The 27,438-nt window shown below is 40.0% G+C and overlaps 1 protein-coding gene across 5 annotated transcripts in view; it reads left to right on the forward strand.

Annotated features, from left to right (window-relative positions):
- pde10a (phosphodiesterase 10A) overlaps nt 1–27,438 on the forward strand; it is a 96,183-nt gene that overhangs the window by 12,093 nt on the left and 56,652 nt on the right. The window contains exon 1 of one of the 5 annotated variants that reach the window (XM_084736180.1): nt 20,254–20,693. The exons of 3 other annotated variants lie outside the window; for them this stretch is intronic. In XM_084736180.1, coding sequence (XP_084592306.1) covers nt 20,630–20,693 — 64 coding nt within the window. In that variant the 5' untranslated portion in view covers nt 20,254–20,629. Of the gene's footprint in view, nt 1–20,253; nt 20,694–27,438 lie in introns of those variants that run through there. One more of the 5 variants, XM_084736181.1, reaches the window with a different exon arrangement.

The following is a 27,438-nucleotide window of genomic DNA, read 5'->3' on the forward strand; positions in this document are numbered from 1 at the left end:
TGTTTAAAAGGCTTCCGTCCGACCAGGACGCTGTTAGCATGTCAGCTCAGGGATCAGCACACGTGTGTTCAACAAGCAGAGCGCCGGCATCATGTGGTGCTGAGGTAAGGGAAGGTGTTTGTAAAGGCAGTGTAACTCATCTGCGTGTGTGTGTGTGAGGTAGAGAGCAGAGGGACGGTTTGATGGGGAGCTGATGAGGTCATGGCTCATGTCTCCTTGCTTGCGTCATCACCTATAGGATGTGACTCCTGCCAGCGGAGCTGCAGCTGCTGCTCTCCTCGTTCAGAAGTTAGGCTGCATGATGTGGCTCGTAAATCACACATTCTCTGGAACTGAGACAAATAATGTACTACCAAGGAAAACATATAAATACCAACACTCTTATTGCATTTGTTTTTGGTAAAAAAAAATATATATATATATTCTTTAAGGATTAATATATATTTTAATTTTTTTTTAATTTCTAAGCTTGCTCAGTGTCAGAAATCTCCTTTGGTCCAGAAAAGAATTCACAACTTCAAATAGGGCTGCATGATTTAGTTAAAAAAAAAGTCATATTGTGATTATTTTGATAAGTGGAAATGGTGAGTTTTGGGTTACAATTATCACGTACACTGAAAAAACTATTAAAATCCTGATGTTGTGAATTTACTGAGGTCTGTACCAAACAATCACGTTTACTGTCATCTGGAGAACAAGGTCATCTGTGCAGCACTACAGTACTTTATTATATTACTGTTTTCATATACATTTTTCAAAAATTGCGATTTTGCTCTGGTTCTGCGATTTGGATATTGCACTTGACCATACTGCAGTTTTATTGCAATTGTGATTAATTGTGCAGCCCTGACTTCAAAAAATTAAAAATGTGTTAAAGGACTTCAAAATCTAAATCTAAAAATATACTGATAACACCTTATGTTCTTATATTTGTCATCACACCAGCAGACCTGTGATGAAAAGTAAAATAGCCCTGATTTATGAGCTGAAAGAAGAGAATTCTTTTTTCTTTTTCTTTTTTTTTTAACATTTTTATTTTAGTCTGTGTGGGTATTTTTATTCATGTGGGTGCTTGACACATGATTACACGTGCCTGCTCTCGTGTGCACATCTGAAGAGACACACTCAACCTCCTATTTTGCCTGCAGTTTTACAAGATTGCACAGTGAAGCGTTTTACATGCTGAGTGACGTCAGCAAAGCCAACGAGCACTGTTTGTTTTGGTGTGTGTGTGTGTGTGTGTCCCCTCCCCGCAGACCTCTGACCACACGCTCATCATCACAGTCATCCTCTAGAATCACGGATGTGATAATCTAGGTCAGAAGTGGTGCCAACGGAAACACTGCCCGCTAATCTAGATAACCAGGATTTACATGTGTGAGGGCTGCATGAGTGTGTGTGTGTGTGTGTCACTACTGTGCTGTGTGTGTGTGTGTGTGTGTCAAGAGAGAAAAATATACATATTTGATGTCATATACATCAAATACATCTTTTTTTGCATTTGTGAAAGAAATAAGCAGATTTATTTGATCAGCACTGCCACCTGATTATTACAATATACTACAGTAAATCCACGTTTTGAGAGAAAATCCTAAATTAATCAAGTAATATTTCAGTAACCTCCAGAGCCAATCCAAACACAAATACTATTTAATGTTATAATAATATAGGATAAATAGAGGGCATAACATCATTTGGGCCTGGTTGCTTTATTTATTTATTTAATTAAGCTAGTTTTTTTTTTTAATCAGCCCAAACGACCAGGACAAACAATGTTCCCCCTCATCTCACCCCACTTTCCTGCATAACACAAAAACAAAACAACAATATGTAAGATAAGATTAGATAAGATAAGCGCACACAGTACAGCAGCTCAAAAAGTGCAGGTAGATTGTAGTAAAAAGTTTCCAGATTTCCTCAAACTTTTCCTCTTTATCTCTATTTTCTCAGTATGTAAGTTCTCTAATACCATGATGATATTTCTTTAATCCATTCTTTGATACTTGGTCTGTTTGTTTTCTCCCAATAAAGAGCAATAATAAAACTATATGTCAATAATGCACATATATACTGGCTGGTTGCTTTATTAGCGTTGTGTCCTGATGCAAGAAAACCATTTGGTTCCTCTTGAAATATTAACATATGGCTACATACAGGCTTTATGCTTCATTTACCTAAATCCATAAACATTAGCTTGACCGTGAACAGCTTGATGTTATATAAGGTGCAAAGAATAATGTCTGAAAAAAAGGGCTGCTTTATGAGAAAATGTAAAAATCTGCCCTCATTTTCTGCATTTTTCCAAAAATTAGTAAAATCTTTTTATATATATATATTTATATTTATATTTTCAAGGGTCAAATACCACACAATACTCTTTCTGTGATAACATTATATGTCATAATTTGTACCTGTGTATTTATTTTATGATTTCCAAACAACATAAGTTTGGTTTTGGTGAAATGAAATGATAGTAACATCTTTAATTTGCTCATTTCTGTTGTGACCACCTCCATGTCCAGAGAAAAGAAAATATGGGCATCATCTTTTTTTTTTTTTGATACCTTACATATGTTGTTAACATAAAGAACAAACAGTTTGGGGCCTCATACTGACTCCACAAGTTACATCAACAAATGTTTAAGTTTGTCGTCGCCTGTCTGAAGAAACTGTTGGCAGTTTTCTATAAAGCTTTTCATCCAGTTTAACACAACGCCCTCAGATGATATACCCTTATATTTTACTGATTAATATGTAATAATCTATAAATATTCCCATTTGTAGACCCTTTTTTGAGGAAATGGGTTTCTAGATTGGTAGAACCTCCTGGGTGTGTTCTTGCTGGCACACTTAGAAGGTAAAAAGGACCTCCGGAGAGAGTTCTAGGTGGAACCGTTAAACCATAAAAGGGTTCTCTGTAGAACCTCTCATAGGGGGTTCTGGGTATAATCCTTCATGTTGAGTTGTAGGTAGAACTCTCTGAAAGGGTTCCAAGTCAAACCTTTATAAAAAGGTTCTAACAGGCACCAAAAAGGGTTCTCCTATGGGGACAAACCAAAGAGCCCTTTATGGTTCTAGTTAGCACTTTTATTTCTCAGAAGGTACCTTACTCCAGGACTCCATAGTCTGGAGCAGGGGAACCTCCTGAGTGTGTTCTAGATAAAACCCCTGGAATATAAAAACGTTCTTGGCAGAACCCCATGAGAGTGTTCTGATAAAACCCTTGGAATATAAAAAAAAAGTTCTCAGTAGAACCTCCTTTGAGGATCTAGATAATAAAACCCTTGGAATATAAAAAAAAGGTTCTCAGTAGAGTGTGTTCTAGATAGAACAGTAGAACCCCCTCAGACACCAGGCATAATGAAGCGATATAATGACACATTAAACACAAAGACATGCAGATGTGTTTGGAGTGTTTCAGTCCATGTTGGTCTAAATGAGTCAAATCTGACTGTGGTTTTATTTTATTAAGGGATAAAACACACGGTGATAATTTAAATGTCATTGAATGGTGCTGCGTATGTGTTTAATGCACATAAATTACATTTTACCGTGTGTGTGTGTGTGTGCATGTGTGTGTGTGTGCGTGTGTGTGTGTGTGTGACAAACGTTCAGGCAGGCATAATTTGTGCCAGCTCTGTGACGTAGAGGACATGAGGCCCAGGCGGGTGCTGTGAGTGGCAGTAACAGCGTCTCCAGCTCGAGCCTGCCCCATCTCTGACTTCATTGGCTCCAGCTCTGACGCAGATACACCCACCAACCCCCTTCCTCCCCCTGCACACTTCTTTCATCACGTTTTTTTTTTTTTTCACCCATTTAAATGTTTTTTTGATTCATGTGCTTTCTGCGGCTCCCTCCACTGCAGCGCTCCACACATCACATATCTGCACCACCTGTCCGCTGAACGTGCTTCCTCCGCGTTTCCTCTCTCATGCATTGATAGGAACCTTATCAACATTTCTTTCATTATATTCCTCGCCATATTATCCACGTTAATCCTCTTTGCTTTTGAATTTAATTGTGCCGTGCGAGGTCTGAATCACAGCGAGCCACTGAGAGCATTAGAGGTGTTATACGGTCACATTAAATTTGTCAGCATGTTGCACACAAGCAGGAGAAGGCTTCCGCTGTTTCAGTCGACTGCTGCATTAAAACTGCTGAAATGTAAAATGAAATATGTTCATCGAGGATTACATTTTCTCCACCAACTGCACAGTGCAGTTTTGTTAAGCACAGGCTTTAAATAAACAAAATATTCTCCTAAGTTAAATCTGATTCTACTGATAGTTTAACTTATAAACTAAAACACTGAAAATTAAATAACTCAAAGCATATAATCAAACTAAAACTATACTCACAGGTGTAAGTAATTTAAAAAATGGCACATTGCATTTTTTGATAGTCTCTCTTAAATTTGAAGAAACCCAATAGCAGATAATTGCATCGCCCTAGAAGGTTTAGGCCAAAACATCTGTATTTTTTAACTATATTTCACAAACCTTACCTGTTAAAAGAGAACTCAAAAAAGTCTCACACAGACTTATATTAAGATAGTTGCACGCTTGACTTATTCTGAATTAAAATTAGCCAACTGCAAAAGGAAAAATTAGTTATTCTAGAGTTTATTCCAGTACTGACCCTTGTGGGACTCCGCAAGTAGCATCAACAAACATTTAGATTACTAGTCACCAAGACAAACTTAAGCCATGTTCATAAAAGCAAGTACAGATTAAGGCCTACTCCTCGATTAATCTAAACTCTGAAACTGGTCCTACATTTTTTGTCACTCTCTTCTTTATATGGACAAACCCCAGAGCAGTAGATTCTAATGCCGTGAAAAGTTTATGCTAAAAGAACTGTTTGTTTTTTTATATTGTACAGTCCATTTAGCATGACAGCATTTAGCCAGAGTCGCACTGTAACACAGTCGTCCACATTGTCTGCTAACAGTGAGTCTGACGCCCTGAATTTCAGCAGAGGAATCCTGGCAGTGCTCTGAATCTACTTCATTTTGCAGTCAGAGAAGCTCTGCTGCTCACAGTGCTGACTTATAAACCTACGTCAACAATGTGTGGAAGCTTTTTAGTGACCTTATTCAGGTTGCACCAATGCGTAAAAATACCCATCAGCTACCAGGAGTACCACAGTTTGGCCCGACCTCTGACCTCCACGTACATGATACGAGTCTCTCCCTGCAGGGATTAAATAATTAATCATTTAAGATAAGACAGACTTTATTGATCCCAAATTGAGGAAATTCATGTTATAGCAGCTCAAAAATAGAGTACAGGTAGAAAAAAGGTGTGAGCGATAAATACAGGAAATGTAAGTAGACTAAAAATTAAAAAAAACAAAAATATAACAATATGAATTAAATAAACTATACACACAGGCTATATATACTATATACACCTTTAACTTAAACAGATATATGGACAAATGCACGGGTATTTATTGATAATTGTGCAGGATACCTGCACAAATGCTGTAAATGCACACATGGTGTGTAGCATTAGACTAAGAAGAAAAAAAATTACCTCATAAACGGATAAATTGCACAGAAAAATAGGGATTTATATTCCACCAATAGAATACGAGCAGCAAAAATAGCATGAAGCATGAAGATTGACTTGAATAAGATGCTAATAAAACTTGAATAAAATGAAACATTCATCTTTATTGGAGGAATAAGTCTTCTGGTGTTACATGGTTCAGTATTTAGTAGGTAACTGTGTGTTGTACTGTGTTGTGTCATTATATGAGTCTGGACAGACACGCAAATAAACTGTAACTTGACTGGTTGGTGGAGAGAAACAAATGTGACGTTTTCATTCTGACCTGATGAAGACCTAAGTTGGATTGAAACACTGTCATTATCAAACTTTTGTGTCTTGGAGTAAATGCGCAGGTGTTACCTTTTTTCTTTGACTTGACTTAACCACTATTATACAAACAGGTAGTTCTGACCAAGCAAATGTGCTCATCACTATAAATATTACTACACCTAGGAGGATGTTTTTTAACTGTTTATATTCATGAAAATAAATCAGGAACCACAATGGACCTATAATAGACTATGACCTCCTGTGAGGCCATTTCCTGTAACTGTTTAAGAAACATTTATAGAATAATTAAATAAACTTTCTTTAATGAATGTAATTTATGGTTCTGTTAGATGCTGCTGACCAGCCCTTTAATACAGGTGCAGCCTGCGTGAGACAAGCAAAGAGCAAACAGTGTAGTGACTGCAGTACAACTGTTGGCTCTGAGAGCACAAACGTCGCCAAATGTAGAGAACTTTGGGAACTTTGGAAATCTTTCTTTTTTTCAATACATTTTTAATTTTGGACTTTACATTGTTCTGGAGTTATTGAACATGTTTCACACACAGAAACGTTCAGCATCCTCCATCAGCTGCGCCCCAGTGAATTTCTACTATCTTAAGTTTGCACATTTGTCTATGTAAAATGTGTTTTGTTTTGCAGCAAATATCTTGGTTGCAACAAGAGTGAACTAACAGAGCGGTGTTGTTTGTTTTTTTTTGCGTGGTTTTTATTCAGTTTGGGAAATCCCATGATCTGTATCAAGCTTTAGCGTTAGCTCAAGGTGGCTGCTGACTCAAAAGGGACTGGACTGTTGCTAAGTTCAGCCTACTTAAGATAGTATTAAACTTGGTGTCATTGTATGGGAGTTGTACTGACGTGGCTGATTGTTTTCCAGTTATTAGTCAGAACCTTTGTGTTTTAGAGTAAATTGCCCAACAGTATGAATAACTCTTGGTTTTAGTTTGTGTCTGTGTGTATAATCGTAATATTACGCTTGAAGGTGAGATTTAACACGAGTTTTGGCACTTGAGTGATGCTTATGGATAATAATCACATTAAAGCACACCCTCTTGTGTAATATTGCTTAATTACCCACCAAACTGCTACAAAGTCCAGCTGCACATGGGATCCGTTTAGTCTAGATTGCAAGCAAAATACCTCAATGTCACGTGACAACCTTTCAGTAAGATCCGTCTGAGAAACTGTCTTTACGAGATTTACATTGTTAAAGGGGCACTAATGAGTGTCTAGCCTGAATTAGACTTGGTATTTACTGGATGTGACCTGCACCAAATTGAGTTGGATTATCCAGTTAGTCGGTCCATTCAGTCTGCATGTTGACTGGTCATGCCCTTAGCGGAGTCGTGGTGTCCACACAGCAGCTGTCAGCCACTCAAAATTACCAGAATCAGACCCAATAAATCCAAGAGTGATGCCAGACTGTAGATTGGCTATTGATAAGTTGATCACCTTCATTATAGAATAGACAAATGCCTGTTTTCTATATGTAGATAATGCTCACTGCCTGCTGTGGCTGTTGACTCGGCTGACAGCCAAGTCCAGAGACATAAACTTTTGAAAGAGCATAAAAACTAAAAGTAAATAAACGACCATCAAAACTGAAGGGATCAAGCAACAGCCAGCCTCACAACTTCTGACAAACCAGGGGATGACATGTCATGACTGATAAAAACCAATCAGGAAGCGGATGTGGGTGTCTGCGTCATGTTTCCAAAAGTCCCTGTTTCTGTCCGTCCAGACTGAAGCACAACTTTGGAGTTGGTCTCCAAATGTCTCCATTTTAGGTGTGGTAAAGCGCCACAGTTCTGTGGACAACAGGCATAAAAAACGAAAACCTAGTTGTGGATGTAGCCTTAGAGGCTTGTCATACTAGAGATGCTGGATGTGCAGAGGCCTCCTGCGAAGGGCAGCACCACTGTTGTCTGTCTAAGATATCTGCAGAGGAAGCAGACAGCAGAATCCTATATCACATAATCCACCATAATGGAGAGAAGAGGACTGTGTTACAAATAAGATCCGTTATTCAATCAGCTCCACCCCAGATGAAAGTTAGGACCATCATCCTCCTCAGGTTCCGTGAACTCGCTGTTACTGTTAGTGAGTCCATAAAAGGCAACCTTCACCAGATCAGCCTGTTTCCTGTTGACAAGCCAGTGCTGTGCCTCTTCTGCAGGGACATGCAGGCAGCTGAAGGGCCAAGTTTTATTAGTGGACACTTGCCCTTGGGGACACAGCATGTAATCCCTGCTGTGTAATCTACACAGTGCTTCCACTGATGCGACAATGCTGGCAAAAAAAAAAAAAAAAAAAAATCGCCTGACTTTAATGGTTCCATTGAACTGGACTCTTAATTTCCTGTCACCATGTTGGCCACATGGAGGGAAGTCCTCCAAGATACAACAGAGTCGGTACATGTGGCAGCTGTGCAGATGCTCCGCAGCAGCTGCAGCACTGAAAAGAGGACGAGCATCACCTATAAATGCCTAAGTATTTAAAGTGTACATTTGGATCTCATTGAGAACTTGGATCCAAATGCAGCTTTATTGCAACAAGGAGGAAACCATCAAAACTTCTGTTGCACAATCAGCAGATTCCAAGAATCATAGCAAGTCATTCTGGTTCAACCCAACAAGTGCTCCACGCTTTTCCTTTTTCATTGCAGTTAAAAGCATCACACATGTTGCTAAATATGCATTGACAGTTGTAAGGCGCTTTTCCACTGGTACTTTTGGCTGCGCAGAGTCAAACCATGCCGTGCTGATTTGCATTACCATTACCTTTTACCGCACCAAGCTGCGCCGAGATCGACTTACTCTGGAGTGGGATGAAAGTGAACTCAACCTGCCTCCAAGCGGGCTGTGGTGACGTCTTGCCAACAAGCACATGCAGTATTGTGATACTCAGCTCATGTCTGTGCAGAAGAGCAGAGAGAAAGATGTTTCTAGAAGCGACTGCGTGTTCAGCTCCCAGTTCTTTAGCAGCTAATCTCTATGGCTTGTAGCTGCAGTATTTTACTGTCGTGTTCAAAGAAGTTGTGTGAAGTTACCACTGATGAAAACTAAAAAGCTTTTGAATAACACCATAACAATATTGTGATGAATTTATTGGAAGTTCAGCGTCCATTTTACATCTGCTCAACCCCGAGCTGTTTGTTCTTAGTCAGGAGACACATCTTCAAGCAAGTAGTCTGGTTGTAATGGAAATGCAAATCCGTGCCGTGCCGAGTCAAACAGAGTCAAGCCAAGGCAGCACACATGTATGGAAAAGGGTTAATAGAGTGCAGCAGGAATGAGTCATAAAACCAAGAAATTAGTTTACATATTAGCACTTCTGAATCTCATGTCTCTTGTTTAGTGCAAAATATTTTAATTCTACATTTTGTGTTACAAAGTATGCACAGTGATTGCCCTCTACTGATTGCTATTAAAACTGAATTTTGCTATTGGCTGATCTGGTGGCAGGCGACGTATATGGTGGCAGTTTTTCTCGTCCACCAACTCTGCTTTCTTTCAATTTTGGCACTTTTGACAGCACCTCGACCAGACCGCATTCCTCCCCTTGATTGATGATCCCATGATAAACAGTAGAACCATGACACCGTGGTGAAGTTAGTTTTAAGTTGGATACTCAACAGGCAGATCCAGCAGCATCTTTCTGAGTATCCAACTTAAAACTAACTTCACAGTGGTGGCTGTGGCTACATATTGACACATCCTCACAGACACACACAGACATCGGAGAGCCTCTCAGCCTCTCTGAGCCGCTAACTGTTTACTCATCTACAACACAAATCACTTCCTCTCCAGTTTCACCAGAAGACAATGCCACCGTGATGACATCACACCAATTCCTATGCGCCCACACAGGCTGAGTTAGTAGGAACCTCTTCTCACCAATGCAGTCATGCTTCCTCCTATTCCCCCTTTTAGTCTTGGTTGCCATTTTCTGTGAGAAACAGCTGCAACAGTGGATTGATTTAGCTAACAAACAAGCTAATTACAGAAATAGTTTACAGCTCAGGCAGCACAAAAATAGGTAGCAGGCAGATCTGATTTAGGTTAGGTTACGGGGCCAGTTGTGTTCTTAAAGGTGCAATATGTATTAAGTAAGTATTTTAGTTTGAGACATTTGAAAAATAACTATATGACAATTTCATCATGGAAAGAAAGTGAAGAAATAATGGTTTTGTGTCTCAGTGTATTGTGTCGCAAAGATAGCTACTGAATTAGCTGCTCTGGCCCATCCTGTCTCATAATACCACTTTGTGCCTCAAAAGGTGACCAAAAAAAACAACAAACTCCCTCCTGTCCAGGCTTGAAAACCTCCTCCTTTCGACAGTCTAAAGCTCTGCCCCCCACTTACTTGGAGTATAAATTTGACATATTGCGACTTTAATCAGAATGATGCTGCAGCAAGAAATTCTAAATGTTCGATTGTCTGATGTGAAAAAGTTATTAACTTTAAAACAAAAATCAAAACACAGTGTAAAAGAAGCTACAAAGTATTTTCAGTGGACAATCTCAGTGTATTTTGTGACATTAACTAAATTTACTTGGGGTTGGCTTTGTGGGTAATAAAAGAACTGCGACAAAATTCAACTTTGTTGTAAATGATAAATTAAAGTCCTTGTACTCTTGTATGTGACACAGTCTAGCCGGTTTGTGTGAAGTGAGTCACTCCCCCTAATTGTAACTGAGCTACTTTTTTCCTACCACAGAAAGAAAGTAGTTCCTACATGAATCTGCTGTCAACAATGTCTGTGGATTATCTTGAGTATCCAGGTCACGACTTCTGGAAAGAGACACTGGAGTTGAATTTTTAAAATGTAGTCTTTTGGTATTTTAAGCACCACAGTGCAGAGTGCCATGTAGTCCCATTATATTGCAGAGAAGGCAGACATCTCTACAGCTCAAATCTCCAAAACTCTGAAACTCACACCCAAACTATCTAGATGGATAAATAGCACGACAGGTAAGAACAAAAATAAGTATTTTTGATTTAGGGGTGAGTTGTCACTTTAAATATAACAACATTTAATTTACATTTGTTCCCCGGCTAGTTTTCTTCTTCCTTTTGTGATATCGAAACACACACATATACACACATGAAGACACAAACTGATACTTAAGTGTGAGGATCATTGCAGGATCATTTTGTCAGCTCAAAACACAGAAACACACGCTGTATCTGGTTACAGAGAAACAGTAACTGTGTTACATAATTTTGCCATAGACAGTCTGAGAAAAGGTGAGAGGAGGTGAAAGAGAGAGAACAATGAGATTAATGGCTCTGATGTCCCAATGATGTCTTAGAAGACGAAGAAGAAAAAAAAAAAAAGAGGTTCAGAACATTGAGCGGTAAACAAAGATGTCATCTTCTCTCCTGGGACTGTGAGGATGTCTGAGCAAGCAACAAACCTTTTTCCTCTGGGTACATCTAATATACCACAGTCTGACAGCAGTTACTCAAAATGGCAATTATTAAGACGACAGAGGGCAGGTAATGATGTGCTGTGATTTGTATTTCCATTAACCTAAATTATGCACCTATCTCACACTCGTCCTAATGGATCACAGTGCAATGACGTCCATTGACGTCACGTTTCAGATGATCCGCATTGCAGTCGCATGCAAATTTTGTGCATGCCAGGCTTTGTGTAAATGTGGAACCTTTTTTTTTTAATTATTATTATTGCATTTTCCAACAAATAAGAGTAAACAGAGGCAGTAATATGCTCATTGGTTGTTGAACTAGTTGCGAGCCAAGCTGTGAAGATGTGCATAACTCCCTCAGCCCCCCAGGGACCCTGTATTTTCATGGGCCTGCCTCTGACGTCAATGCTCCGGCTGTCCTGTGGATTGTCAGAACAGACTATTCAGTTGGGGGGAGGGGACTGGAAGTCTCTGTGGTGTGTGTCTGCCGCATGTGATGTGTGTGTGTGTGTGTGTGTGCCTGCGTGGATGCTCCTGTGTGTATATGTGTTCATGTTTGCTCGCATGTGATCTGTAAATGTTTCACTTACATCTGGGGCGTGTGTGTGTGTGTGTGTGTGTGTGTGTGTGTGTGCGCAGCGTGCAAAAAGCTTGCCTTGAATCAGAAATGTGCTTAAGTGGATGAGGTCTGTAATGTGGGGGTAGGGGGGTTGAGGCTGTGTGTGTGTGTGTGTGAATAAGCGCGCACACGTCTGAAGATGTGCAGCTCTTATGTTGGGAGACAGAGGCCGTAGTCATCAGGAGGCTGTTTGCTAAAAACAGCCGAGAGGGGAAGAACAGTTAAGCATGGCTGCCGACCACTTCACTCTTCAGTCAGCTGTTGATCCCCCAGCGGACGATTCTAAAGCTGCTCTTTCACCAGCAGCCCGCTGCATGTGACACACACACACACACACACACATACATGCCATATTAAGACAGATGAGATTTCAGCTTCTTTCATCATCACCTTTTTGATTTCCATAAATTTCCCTGTAACACACATGCTATCCATTCACAGATGGATCTGGGATTTGGTGGCAGGATAATGTTGACAGAGAAAAAGAGTGCTCGCTGCCTGTCCAAATTGATACAGATCAAGCCGGAGAGAGCCCTGGCGGACATTTTGAGGTTTTCTTGGGTCTGTGGTGCTTAGTTCATTTATTCCAACTGTATCCAAATAAATAAGATGACACTGTGACGCAGATTTACAGCCACAAAATCCAGCTGTTGACCTGTTTGTCTGCTTGTGATCTGTGCTCTACTGGAAATATATTTGTCTTGCATTATCATTACTGCAGAAGTTACTCAAGTACTAAAGCCACGTTTGTACCCCAAAGTACCTGAGACTTTTACTCCCACGAAGGGCTGCCAGTGGACATTTTCATTTTTTTGCTAGTCACAGAAAAAAATAACCCCAACTCAGATTCCATTCAGGAGCTGCACCTTGCCCTTAGGCCCGAGGGATTGCTGTGACACGGACCATTTTTCCAGCATACTGCTGCCATTAGCATGTTAGCTCTGTTAGCAGTCCTATGGGATGCTGCCTCTGTCATGCAGATTAACATCCAATTGCCATTTTTTTATTACAGGAATATGAAGCAATGAAAAGGAAAGCTTCACGATTCACTGACAGCAGTTTCAAATGCCTTTCAAATTACTCTACACATTAAATTGCTGTATTGGTTAAAATCCAATATACTACTGTATAATATAGTACAGTATCGTATAGAAAATATAGCTTCCTGTACTTTCTCTGCTGCATCTCATTGGCTCAATTTTGGCAGGTAGCTTTTGAGGAGACTGCCTACCTTCTATCTACAGTAGATGGTAGCCCGCACACCCTCAGTTTGGAGAAGCAAAGAGGAGTACCAGCATGGAAGCTAAGCAATAAAGTGCTTTGGATAGACTCTGCAACAAAACATATTTAGCCACTTAAATGAGGTCCACTGAATATTTTCACTGCTTTACTTTGCCATCAGACAGACTTTTTCCTGACGGGAATTCGGTTTAATGTAAGAGAAACAACATTCTTTCCAAGCCAACCCAACTCCATTGGCAAAATCAGTAATTTTACCTCGCTGCAACTTACAGCTGCTTCGATTTGTTAGTTTGTTTGCATTATTTTGTGACTTTGGTGAATCTGAACTATCATTTCAAAACACCAATGTCACCCAATAAGACGCACAAACTAACAGACCGAGGCAGCCATAGACCAGTAACTCCCATCCTCTATGAGGTAAAATGGACAATTTTGCATATGGAGTTTGGTTGATTTGGAGAGAGCTAAATTTGCTTGTATAACAGCGGCTTCCCAATGGAAAACACTACCTGACAGCTAGATAAACCAGTCAAAATATTCTATTCTGTATTTATGCTGACCTTTAAGTTGTTCATTGCTTAGCTTCCATGCAGGTGCTCCTTTCTGCTTCTCCAACCTGAGGGCATGCCAACCGCCATCTGCTTACGTAATACACAAGTTCCTCATACAACCCTGTATCCAATAATCCAAACTATTCCTTTGACATCAAAATATAACGTGTTTGAAATATTTTCCACTACTTGAAATTAAAAGAAGCTGTAAGTGTATTCATCAAATTCCTAAAATGTCAGGGTGAGAGGAGCGAGTTGATGAACTAGTCCTTTTCGTGGCCACCAGAGATGCCAGGCGGCTCCCTAGCAACAATGTGTCCCTAACAAAGTGCAGCTCGCTTTGTGCACTTAAAATAGTACAGGAAACATCTGACAGCTCAAGATTTTCTGGAATCATTCTGATGCTTTGCTATCTTTTGCTAACACAAGACTCCGGTGACAGAAGACGTTTTTAATTGTGCACAAGGGCAGAAAATACATCTTTCTGTGTGGATAAAAGCGTTACTTTACCACAACACATGTTTCTATTCTTTCTGAGGATTTGTGTCAGTGGTTTAGGTATATTTCAGACCAAGTGGACCAATCTAAACACAGTTTGAAATATCTGTTTAATTTGACAGGTCGAGCTGGTCAGTTACATCCTGTTATGTAATAATTATTCAAACATCTAAAATCGGTTGCTCTGCTGCTGCTGTGAGAGCCGCGGATCAGAAAGGGGTTCACCGGCAGGTCACAGACAGAGTTGCGGCATCCCTTGTGATCTACCGCATTTCCCTATAAGTTCTTCATCCATAACCGTCTCACATAAGCTCATAAACTTCCAGTCATGAACTTTACAGGCGACGTTTTAAAGCATTTGTTTTCTATCTAAATTTCCGTGCATAAGCCACTCGGAGTGCAGGGAGGAAACACAGAGGTGAGCCCTGGAGGAGCCGAAGGAGTCGGAGCAGAGGACAGTTTTACAAGCTCCTTTATTTATCATTTCAGATTGAAATAGCCTTAATGTTCATAGGATTAAAGCTATGAAAATTAAGGTTGTTCTGATACCACCGGTAATGTACAGGAATGTAATACAATACCTTGATATTTGATAACATTTTAGATATCATAGCATACTTGCTAACCTTGAGATGCCAAAAAAATTGAGTTCAGATACTGTTTCGTGCATCCTGTTGTCTTTAAAAATAAATATTAAAACAATAAGTACACTGCGATAGCATTTTATGTCGAATGCTTTCCATTTGACTTTTAATTCTCAGGAAAGAATACAGAAAAAAATTGTCCCTTACATGAACTTATGGGAGAATAGTGATCCTGGGAGGAAATAGGGAGAGGGCAATGAAAAACGGGGGTTTCCTGAGAAAACTGGGAGGGTTGACAAGTATGTACCACAGAGAAAACTGAAACAACATTGAGGGCATAAAATTTAAGCATCTCTTAAGCCTCAGTTTAGTTTTTACTCTGAAAAGAGATTAAATATAATTCTGATGCACCAAAACTTTAAACTCCAGTTTCACTTTTACACTTGAGGAGGTTTAACCTTTAAAATAGCTGGATTGAGACGCAAAGTAACTCTTTTTTTCTTTCACTCTAGTTGATATTTCGGCCACCGACTTTTAGTCAAAGGAGGAGAAATTATAGCTTTTCTGCTGAGCCATCAAGAGTGGCTACTAGGCTAATTACCAGTGTCCCTCCTCCTCCTTTACACTTACAAGGTCCTGTCAGTACTCAGATTTGTAGATTTTTTTTGTTTAATATGGGTAAGCAAGCATCTCCATACTGATTAGACAAAATCTGGATTTACTCATTTTAAACCTAGCTTTGCTAAACTCTGGTTGGAACTTTGTCAGTGCAACCCAATGTAAGTTAGGAAAAGCAAACAATAGAGTGGCTAGAACAATCAGTTTACTGTAATGCAGGCTTTAAAACCAGGGTAAGATCCGTATCACGACGTCCAAAATCTAGGACGATGTAGTTTCATATCAAGATACCAGTGTAATTTTGTTATCTTGCCTAGTCCTAATCCCTAAACCCTCATAAACATGTTTTTTTCAGATCAAAATGGTATTTTACGTAGGATGTGTATGTTATATATCATTGAATAAAGGCTGACAGTGTACTGCATGTTTTATTTCACCTACATGTCTAAATATATTTGGCTCTTTCACTGAGCGTCACCTGCATTCAACCTCCCAAATTCCTGAGCGTCAGAAAATATTATTAGATCAGTATTTCAATAATCTGATGTAAGATGCGAGTTATTTTTGTTCTTTTAAGGGCTTTTCTCACCGGCCTAAAATGGAAGGGAAAGCGACAGCGAGTGTGTCAGAGAGAATCCATTATGTTATACGTGACCTCTGAATGGACCAGCTGCTCCAGAGTGCAGGAATGCCAGTGATTGATAGCACGCGTGCTGACGTAACCCGCCACAGCTCCCACACCTCTCTGTCTGCCCGTCTCACGATATGATCAGTATGTAATGCTGCTGCGGCCGTGAGGGAGTCTGGCACGCTTTATGCTGTATCATGTTGCCGCCTCAGAGCTGTTTAGGTGCACTGTGAGCGCTGATAACACGGGCGCACATCTACCAAAGGTTGCAGAGATAGGGAGCTCACTTCATTTGGAGCTCCTCACTTAAACCGTTCACACAGAAAGAACAGATTAGCCGCTTAAACAGGAATAATTTATACGTTTAATCTGAGCTAAAATCTTTATTTGTGCTGTACATTATTTGTACTTTTTGGATTTATGGCACATTGCTTTGCTCTGCCAGTGTTCTGTAAATGAATTATGTGTCTCTCCTCTACATGGATATTATTAGTGGAAATATAAACATCAGTGGTGATGCATTCCTTGGCTGGCTTTAAGGCAGAAACTGTACAGTTAACAGGAACTAAGTGTGGCCTTAAAGACGTCAGAGAATACTCAAACTGATACAGGAAGTCCTCTGACTAACACTTGAATTTGAAGAGGAGAAAACAGAATCTAGCGCAGGGGCAGTTCTGTGGTTTAATATCTTAATTGTGCCATTTTCTAATTTTAACCCTGAGAAACTAAATGTTTGTTCAGAAGTCTTATAATTGTGCATCTGTGTAACTCAGCTTCTATTTTTTTTTTCAGTCAGTGCAGAACAGAATGTAAAATATTCATCTGGTTGACCTAAATTTGAGGTTAATTAAATTATAGTCTATTTATTGTCATCATGATGGGACTGGATATTATTAAAAGGGTTGGGAGGGTTACTTTAAAATGCAGACTGATACAGTTACTAAATACCTGTTAAATTATAGTTAATAACTTACGACAAATATCACTATATTAAAGTAGCTAACTGACATTTAAATGTACTTTGTTACACACTCAAACGTAGAGTAAACTGCCATTTTCTTATGACTTAGTCTGTTCTGAGGCTTCTGTTTTTACCCACACACCATCCTGGTCACCGGCATCACCACATACAGTCCCAAAATATTTTTCTATAGTGGCAAAAGTAATATTAATTTTAATTTATTATTTATTTATTCATTTAAGGGCCCATGTGCAGTTTTGAAGTAGTAATAGTAGTAGCAGTATTTACAGGATAATATGCTAAGTGGATTGCTGTGTAGCTAACGTTAGCAGTTGGTCTGTGCAGCTAACGTTAGCAGTTGGTCTGTGCAGCTAACGTTCTGCTGAAGGCAGAACTGTCACTGTACTGTGATGTTGTTGTCTTTTTCTGGTTTTAGGACAAAATAACAGAAATTTCTAGCCAGTAAGCATTTTGTCACCAGAGGCCATGATAATGAATTTGCAACTTTAAAACTGTAATATTGCTAATAATCCCCGTTATATTAAATGGGTAATCTGATTACATTTTTTTAATCAGTAACTGTAACAGAATACGGCTACATTTTTTGTATCCTAATTATGTAATCCATGTCTGATAATTATTATTATTATTATTATTATTATTATTATTATAGGAACTCCATGATTTTGGTGAGTTTGTCTAAATATTTCACTTGCACTGCAGATGTGCAGTCTTTGCAGTAATTTGTAGACCTTTGCTAAAGGAATAGAGTACATTGATTTATTTTATGGTGCCAATTCAAGGCGATATTTACAATTATAATTTATGCAAATGCACAACTGAGTTAGCCCAGTGAAATAAATCAATTGAATGCATTCCTTTAGTGCATGCAAGACTGCAGATATTTGAAGTAAAGAGCTGAAATATTAGCAGCAGCGATGCAGGAAAGGGCAGAAATTTTGTTAACATAAGACAAAAGATAGATAAAATACAGATGAGACTTGGTATGATGAGTGTTTGGACTGTCTCTGCGTGCTCACTCACACATGCACACTTTGTTTCTGTGTTTTCTGTACATTAAGTAGGTTTTTCTTATGCAGCACTATAACGACAGTCAGTCAGTGTTCAGATGCAGAGCTGAAGTCAAGAGTTTAGAAATACTGAGTTTTCGAGTCCACTATAAATTTTAACCGTCATTCTTTTACACTTTATTCATATTTAATACTTTGACTGTAAAGTTTTATTTTCTGAGCATGATATTTCCCAACATCTCTCTAACCTGCAAAAATCATGCATTTTATACACATTTATCATAAGAAAAAATATTTTTAGCATTGCGACAATGCATGTTCAGGTAATACATACTGTATATATAATTGACTGAGCACTAAACTCTATTAATGCTAATGAATGTTTACTTTCATACGGGCTATACAGTGTATGATAATAACAATAGAAATAATAACAATAAAATTATGAAAATTAGATAAAATGTCTGGCAAGAATAATGTACAGCAATAAAAATGAAAAAAATTGAACTAACAAATAAACAAGTCTGACAACAATAAAAACACTAAAATGTGGGAAAAGTCACTTAAAAAAAACAACAAAAAAAAACAACCATGTCTACAGGCAATCAAAGCAGGAACACCATCTAACAACCATATCATCTGGTAGACACTTAAAATGATCTACTGACACGTGTCTGTCCATTTTTATTTATTTGGTGCAAAAAAAAAAACTAAAAGCCAGTCCAGTGGGGTCTTTCAACTGATTATTCAAACAAACTACTGACTCTTCACATGCCAGGAATAGGGATAATATTATGTCAGGGAAATAATGAATCCCTTATTTGTTTATTTAATGGGCTAAAAATAGTCACATTTAATGCTCTGTGTCTCAAAAATACCGGAATCGGCCTGTAAAATACAAATCAGTGTAGGATGCAGATTCCCAGAAACAGCTACAGAGGACATAACCTCTGAAGCTACAGACGTTTGACTTTTTAATTTAATTTTTTATGTTTATCAGTCAGAGTCTGTTTGACACCATGCATGGTGCTCTTGCTGCCTGGCTTTAGTCTGATCTGAATGGAGGGGATAGTTGGACACAGGCCATTCATAAAATCTGGTTTGATATGCTGCAGATTGATCCGTGTTTTTAACTCTCTGTCTGCTGAGGAGCTCGGAGCTCAGGGTCTCCTCTGGCACCTCAAGAGCAGACTGAACGCCTGCGCGGTGTCTTGCTTCAAAGCACGTCGGTAAATCAGTTTAAACCGGGTTTCTCTGCTGCGCCTTTGCGGTCGTTGCCGCTGCATTGCTTCGTCCTGCTGTGAACGTGGAGGCTGTCGCTGACTGTCTCCTCCTTGACCACCGAGTCGTGGATCAGGAAACAGCAGCGTGTCTCCGGAGAGCTCTGGGCATGTGGCTCTGCCCCTTTTACGCAGCCAAATTCAGGAACAGGAACAGCAGTTCAGCAGCGTCGAGAGTGCGCGCACCAGACGCGTCAAATGCGCAAAAACGCCGGAAGCAGGGACGAGTTACCCTTCAAATTAAAACAAACGTGTCGCGTGTAGATGAATGTGATCTTTGGAAGCATTGCTAATCAATGGGGTTGCATTTAATGATTATTTTAATTATTGATTATTGTGTTTGGTTTGTTGTTTGGTCTATAAAATGTCATAAAATGGTGTAAAATGTTGAACAAAGCCCAAAGTGATGTCCTCGAATGTCTTCTTTGTCCAGAACATAAAAATATTTAGTTTACTGTTACAGAAGAGTTAAAAACAACAGAAAATTGTCACATTTAAGAAGCTGAAATAAGAGAATCTGTTATTTTAAAATGACTCAGAAGGATTAATCAGCTGTCAAAATCGTTGGCGACTAAGTTAATAGTCAATTAATACTTGATTGTTACAGCTCCAATAATATGTTGGGTTTTTTTAGAAGATGACACATTTTGAAGCACAATATCATCATGTGTGGTGTCTTTGTTAATATTTGCAGCAGTATTTCATATTAAAATGTGCACTGTGCATCTGTTTAAAGGAAAAGAAAAATATTTTTCAATCTACTTGAATTCATAATAAAAATGTGTTCATATTATAACTAACAACACAGCATTCAGGCTTTTATTTCGAAAATTAGAGCGGAAGTCGTGCTTGATAACTGTGGCAGGCTTAACACTGGCGCGCTCCTGTCTCTCCCTCTCTCCCCGTGTGTGTATGTGTGTGTGTGTGCGTGTGTGTGTGTGTTTACTCCCATTTCTCTGTGTCTATGCGTCGTCGTCTCTGCTGCTCCCCCAGTCTGCTGCTGCACATCCACAACGGAGCCACCACGCCGAGGAGGCGGGCCGACTGTAGCTACACCTCGGCCAGCGGTGCTGGGTCATAGCGCTGGTGGAGGGGCGGGGGTGGGGGGTAGCACACATACATACACTCACTCACACACACACACACACATACACACACACACACACTGCTCTTCTTGCCCTTCCTAAAATCGTGCACAGCCTGAAGCATTGAGGACACCATCACCTCAACGCGCACTGGAATAGTTTTTGGTTTTTGCCCAGACAGACGCACCAAGTTGCAGCTGCAGAGGCGCACTTTTCTCCGTGGCTCCTCTCTCCTTTTGCGCTCACAATCCGAAATGGAAGATGGTCCGTCTTCAACAAGCTGTTTCAGAAGGTTAACGGACTGTTTCCTGGGTGCAAGTAGGTATTTTTCTAACATTTTTAAAGAATAAAACCCGGAATTTCACGCTGAATTATAAAAAAGCTTTGACTTTGCGTAAACATGGACACATTTTGGTCGTGCAGGCGTTCGTTATTCGCCATGTGTCTCCCCAACTTTATGAATGACAGATTGATAGCTGATCTATGCTGGGTGGGGACTTCATTGGTGGGAGACCTGGCAGGACCGCAATTCGGAAAATGTAGCGTGTCTGTCTCCGCAGTCCGTTTTGATGAAACACAGAGCGGGCTGAGGATTTGAGTCGGTCCGGTGTGTCATGGAGGGGACAGTGAGCAGTGCTGCAGTGAGACATGGCATCAAAAAGAGAAGCGAAGTGTGCAGCCAGCGCCGGAGTGAGGACAGAAAGTGTCAGCTCGGTTTTAGGAAAATAAATCTTCAAAATACTCCTGTAGGAGTGTGAGGTTAGGGTTAATATTTCTGTAAAATTAGTATATTCTTTTAATTATCCTGACTGCTATTTTTCATTCACCCAGTTGGGACAGATCATGTCCTAAAGAAGAAAAATATGAATGTCAACACTCTAAATTTGGGTGAAAATTTGTTCTTTAAGAATTTATATAGATGAAATCTAAGTAATTTATGAAATGTTTTGGTTTTCTTTAATTATTTTCATTTCTAAACTTACTCTGTACCAGAGAACACTCTTGTCATAGACAAGAATTTACAACTTAAAATAATTCAAAAAATATTTTAAAACTGTCAAAATCTAAAATTAATTATACCTACTGAGAACATAGGTGTAAAAATGTGCTATTATAATCACATTTGTTGGATATTTTTTTTTTTTATGAAAATGTTTGCCCTTTAAAGTTGCGTCCCAGATTTCCGTCAACTCTGTCAGATTTTTACAAAATCAGGATTTAATCAGGCGTAAAAATGCTTAGCTATACCCTAAGGACCCCTGTCTCACTTCCTGGTTTGAAAATGGCGGGAATACTGCTCAAGCTCTGGTAAACTTTCTATTTTTTGAGTTATTAAATGATATTGCTATCAGATGTGTCTCAACCATAACATGTCGACTCTTTAGCCCTTCTAAATCCAAGCTAAATAAGAATTACGGTTTAAAAATGTGTGTTTTGATTAGCAGTAAGAGAACTCTAAGCAACTTTAAAAAATAGGATGGCCACTTTTATGTCAGCTTTTTTAAATCATGCCAGTATGATTGTAAATGTCAGAGGCAGATATAACCCACAATTTATCATCATTTAAATTGAAAAAAATTAAATATATTGAGAAATTGGTGGCAGTATAAGAAAAAATATGCAGAAAGTTTAGTGGATGCATTTGTAATTTAATATCCCATAATAAACTCATCAGTGGTGAATTTACAGTGCTTGTTGCATGTTTTGGCATTTTATATCTTTGTAATATATTTCTCCTCTGCTTGTAACTTTTCATTTCTGTGATCGTAACGCAGCCCCACGCTGCATGAATAACTCGTGTCAGTGGTTCCAGTTGTTTCAGTGGCACCTTGAGTGACCTTTAGTGGCGACCCTGTAATAACAAGTTAGCAGTTTGGGGCCTGGGATGCTGACTGATGCCAAAGTACACACATAGCAGTAAACTGCAGTCATGGAATGTATTATTGAGGTACAGTATGTAGGTATCCCGCCCTCATATTACTGACCAAAAAAGGACAAGAATTCCAGATTTCTACAAAGCTTCCACGCTTTTTTAAATTTTGGAGAACAACAGTAGATGTGGGCGTCAGAGCCGAGTACCTGAACGTTACATTTCCTGCAGGATGAGCTGTCTTTTAACACAACAAACAAGTCATTCATGAATTTGTTGACTAGGGGGAAAAGTTCCTCTTTCGCTGTAATTGCCATTACGTGTGTGTATCACAGCTCACATTTATGCTGCTCTGTGTTTTTTTTGTTAGATGTTACAGCTGTCAGTTAATCTGGGTTAAACGTAGGATTTACTTGACGTATCATTTGCCTTCTCTCTGCATGTGACTGGTGTGAGATCGGGCTGTAATTTGATTACACTTTATCTGAGGCTTTTTGACACATGAATGAAGACGTGTGTCTCTGAACAAGAATGCACATCATTATCTGTTAGACAGTCATCTATTATCTGTTATCTATTAGACAGTGGAGCTGCAGAAATTAGCCGATTAGTCGATTAGTTGATCAAAAGAAAATAAGTCACTAACTATTTTGACAGTCGATTGATTGTTTCAGTCAGTTTTCAGTCAGAAATGTCAAACATTTCCTGCATCCAGCTTCTTAGACGTGAGGATTTACTGCTTTTCTTCATCATTTATGACAGTAAATGAAGAGTCTTTGGGTTTTGGACTGTTGAAGTACCATGTAAAATGTAATGTTAGGCTATATCGGCCTTTTTAGATTTTTCTGAGGGGAGGTCTACAGTCAACCCCCGTGACTCTGTGTGAGACCAAGACGTCATTTAATTATATTTTATCCAAGGCTTTTTGACACATGTACACGTGAACTAGAATGCATGTCAGTATCTGTTTTTATTGCCCTGCTTACACAAGCTGCGTTCTGCAAGTATGAGACAGTAGAGCTGCAGCAGTCAGTGGATTAATAGATAAGTTGATCAAAACAAAATCAGTTGCGAATTAGGTTCATAATCGATTGATTGTTTTAGTCATTTTTGCTTGTTTCAGCTTCTTAAAAGTGAGGACCTGCTGCTTTTTGGTGACATTTATGACAGTAACTGAAGAGTCTTTGCATTTTAGACTGTTTGTTGGCTATAAGAAGCTATTTGAAGACGTCACTTTGGGCTCTGGGGAATAATGATGAATGTTGTTGACTATTTTTTGACATTTTAGACCAGGGATTTTCAAAGTGGGAGGCAGGCCTCCCCAGGGGCGCTCCAAACGGTTTCAGGGGATGCTCAGTGAGTGGAAGTGAAAGAATATTGCATTAGTTATTAAAAGGGGATCATAAGTGGTTGACAGTGTGTAAGTTAAATTATTTAAATATTAAATAAACTATATAATAAAGTTATTTGTTTAAGAAAACTGTCCAGCCAGTCCTCCCTGCAGAGACAAACTCCAGTTTGTAAAGACAACATGCCGGTTGCTCCTGTAATTCTGAGCATGTTGTAGCTGTCTGTAGCTTCACGTTGCAGCAGAATCTCCATGGTTACATGTGTGTGTTTGTGTGCATTGTTTGTGTATAGATCGGGTCAGTCCGTGTCAACCCTAATGTGATCTCTCAGGCATTTTCAAAACGAATTTCTTAACTCAGTGAAGAAGGCTGCATTGTCAGGCAGGAAGTGCTCACGCTGGACATTTCCTGCCCCACCGCATGCCCTCTCTCTGTCTCACAGCGAGGACGTCTCTCAGCACAGTCACTCAATACACTCTGAGAAATGAGGGTTCCAGAAGAGTTCTCCATGAAGGTTTGAGGTTCTAACCAGACCATTTGCTTTGTTGAAGACAGGGTTTGTCTCTTTGTCAGACCAAAGGTTCCATTAAGAACTCCTTTCATCAATAAACCCTTTCTGAAAGAAAGAATTGTTGGAATCCTTGAAGAACTTTTTTATCAAGGGTTCTAAAAAGGGTTCTCTGTAGAACCCCATGGGTGGGTTCTAGATAAAACCTTTGGAATATAGAAGGGTTCTAGATCACACCTTTGGAACATAAAAGGGTTCATTTTAGAACCCCCTGGGTGGGGTCTAGATAAAACCTTTGGAAAATAAAAGGGTTCATGTTAAAGCCTCCTTGGTAGGTTCTAGATTAAACAAAGGTTCTCAGTAGAACCCCCATGTGGGTTCTAGATACCCATGGTTGGTTTCTTGTTAGCACCGAGGAAGTGGAAGGGTTATTGATAGAACCCCTAGAGATGATTCTGGATGAAACATTGCACCATAAATGGGTTCTCTGTAGAACCTCTTATAGGGGGTTTTGTGGGAAACCTTTCACAGATGGTTCTAGGTATAATCCTTTGTTCTGGGTTCTAGGTAGAATCCTCTGAAAGGGTTCCAGAAGGAACCTTCATGAATGATTCCACCAGGGACCAAAAAGAGGACAAGCTGAAGAACCCTTCATAGTTCCATTTAGCACCTTTATTTCTAAGAGTGTGTATAAAACATGTACGAGTCCTTGATATGATTGGAATATGAAAATTAAAGCTTGATTCAAATTTGAATAGTTAAATAATTCCAGACCGGACCGAGCCGCCGCCAAACAGTCTCTCTTTGTGATTTGTCTCCGGTGTTTATTTAAACTCTCAGGAAATTCAAGCCAAAGAAAATTAGCTTGTTATGCAGTTTGAACCCTTTTTTTTTATATCAAGATCTGTGCAGGACTGGAGCGGTGCCAGGGCACAGTGCACGATCTGAGCGGCCAAACAGATGACATCCTCCTCATGGCGTCCGTTGACCCCCTCGTCAGCTTGTCGTGGGTTGGTATCTGAGGGGATGGGAAAAGGCCACATGCATGTAGATTTCTTTACAACTTGTCCTCGTGTCAAGGCTCATAAAAGAGCGCAGCACTGGAGAAGACGCAAGGATCTGTGGTTCTCATTACCAGGTCCCCACTGGCTCCTCTGCAGAGCGGCTGCAGAGTTCAGCATCAGTCCAGATGTGGAGCGGGGAACATGACCCCCCGATCACTGATGTGGCTCTGGGGATGGAGGAGGGGGAGGAGAAAGGGGGGGGGGGGTGGCCGTTGGGCAGACGCAGCACTACATCAAACCACCGGGTCGGGCAAGATGCTGACTCCAGCTGCAGCTTTACTGTTCGGGCTCACAATCGGCGATGTTGTACGCCGTGTGATCCGCCACCTCTGGCTGTGTTCAGCTTCCTCTCACTGAAGGGAGGCGCACTGGAAAGTTTAACTTGAGCTGACGGTAGGGCTGTCACAACTTCAGCAACAAATCGAAAATCGATTGAAATGAGCTTTCAGTTTGTTTTTTTCTCTCTGTGTATTTGCAGTGTCCGGCGCTGACTCAACAAACCTCGAATAGAACCTCAATATCAACACTGAAAATTGACAAGAACCCAGATACGAATGCTAAAAATTTTCAAGAACCCAGATATCGACACTAAAACTGGAGAAGCAAGTATTTCAACTTGGCAGGTTTCCTCAATCTCTGATGACATATCATGGTCATTTTGCATCATGTCATGATTTATAACAGTAAATATATTACGGACTTCTCCTTTAGGGCTCACAGTCAGCGCTGCTGTGTGCGCCATGTGATCCGCCACCTCTGGCTGTTGTTTAAAGGAAAGTTTCAAGTGTATAACTTGAGTTGAAGGTGAAGGTTGACCTGCTGTGTGTCTGCGACTGCAGTCAGAGTGCTGCCGCTTGCCTGTGACCACACTCTTAGGCCGTGGATCAAGGGACATGCCTTATCTACATCTCAGTTTGCCATTTATAGCCCTTACCCTTTACGTCTAATGACCTGGACCATGGAGGTGGAAATAATGCAAATTACATTTCCATGGAAATCTCCCTCTCGCTCTCTCTCTCTCTCTCTCTCTCTCTCTCTCTCTCTCTCTCGCTCGAGTGTGAGGTGTGAGCTTGCATGTTTGTGCAGCGCTGTTTGTTTTCGCCGTGTGGGGGCGTGTCTCTGGAAGTGATGGGACTGCAGTTAAAAGTCCAGGGTGAAACAGCGTTTTCTTCATTTGACACCTTTTCACTGACTGGTTGTATTGATTCAGCCGCACCGGTCACCTCACCCTTGGCTGCTGTGGAATGTAGCAGGAGGTGGATATATACTGCGTGTGTGTGTGTTCACCTGCATGCACTCGCAGAAATAAGGGTTCCGCAACGGTTCTTCCTGAAGGGCTGAGGTTCTACACAGAACCATTTGCTTCTGAAGAACAATTTTTTGAAGAAAGGGTTTGCCAACGGTTCTTTAAAGACTAAAAGAACCTTTATTAGAGGAGTTCTTCAAGGATTGTTTAAATCCTTGAAGAACTCTTTCAGCTGGGGCTCCCAAAAATTTTTTGTACCATAATATAAACAGGTTCTTAGTGGAACCCCTTGGCGCATTCTTGATAAAACCCTTGGAATATAAAACACGTTCTTGTTAGAAACTGCTGAGTGTGTTCTAGATAAACCCTTGGAGTATAAAAAGATTTTTGGTGGGTCCCTCTCTGTGTGTTCTAGATAAAACCCTTGGATTATGAAAAGGCTCTTGGTAGAACCCCCTTAGAGTTTTCTAGATAAAACCCTTGGAATATAAAAATATTCTTGGTAGAACCAAGAGTGTGTTTCAGACAAAACTCTTGGAATATAAACAGGTTCGCATTAGACACCTTGAATGGGTTCTTGTTGGCACCCTTAGAAGGTGGAACGGTTCTGGATAGGACCTCTAGATAGAGTTGCAGGTGGAACCATTACACTATATAAGGGTGCTCTGTAGAACCTTTCATGGGTGGTTCTGGGTGGACCCTTTCACAGATGGTTCTAGGTATAACCCTCTCTGAGGTCAAACTCTCCGAAAGGAGATTGAAATGTTGGTCCTATCAGGAACCAAACAGGGTTCTCCTATGGGGACAAGCTGCAGAACCCGTTATGGTTCTAGTTATCCCCTGTGTTCCTCAGAGTGTGTGGACTCACACACACACACACACACACACACACACACTCAGGTTCAGTCTGGATGAATAAATGAGGTGAGCAGTGGGAGAGGAGTCAGAGCGTTTTCATCTTCAGTGTTGGCTCTTTTCCTCCTCTCTGCCGCTCACTGAATGTCAGTGTTGGCCGCTGTGCTCCAG

This window comes from Lutjanus erythropterus, chromosome 14, assembly GCF_056507025.1.
Source record: "Lutjanus erythropterus isolate fLutEry1 chromosome 14, fLutEry1.hap2, whole genome shotgun sequence".
Classification (NCBI taxonomy): Eukaryota; Metazoa; Chordata; class Actinopteri; order Lutjaniformes; family Lutjanidae; genus Lutjanus; species Lutjanus erythropterus.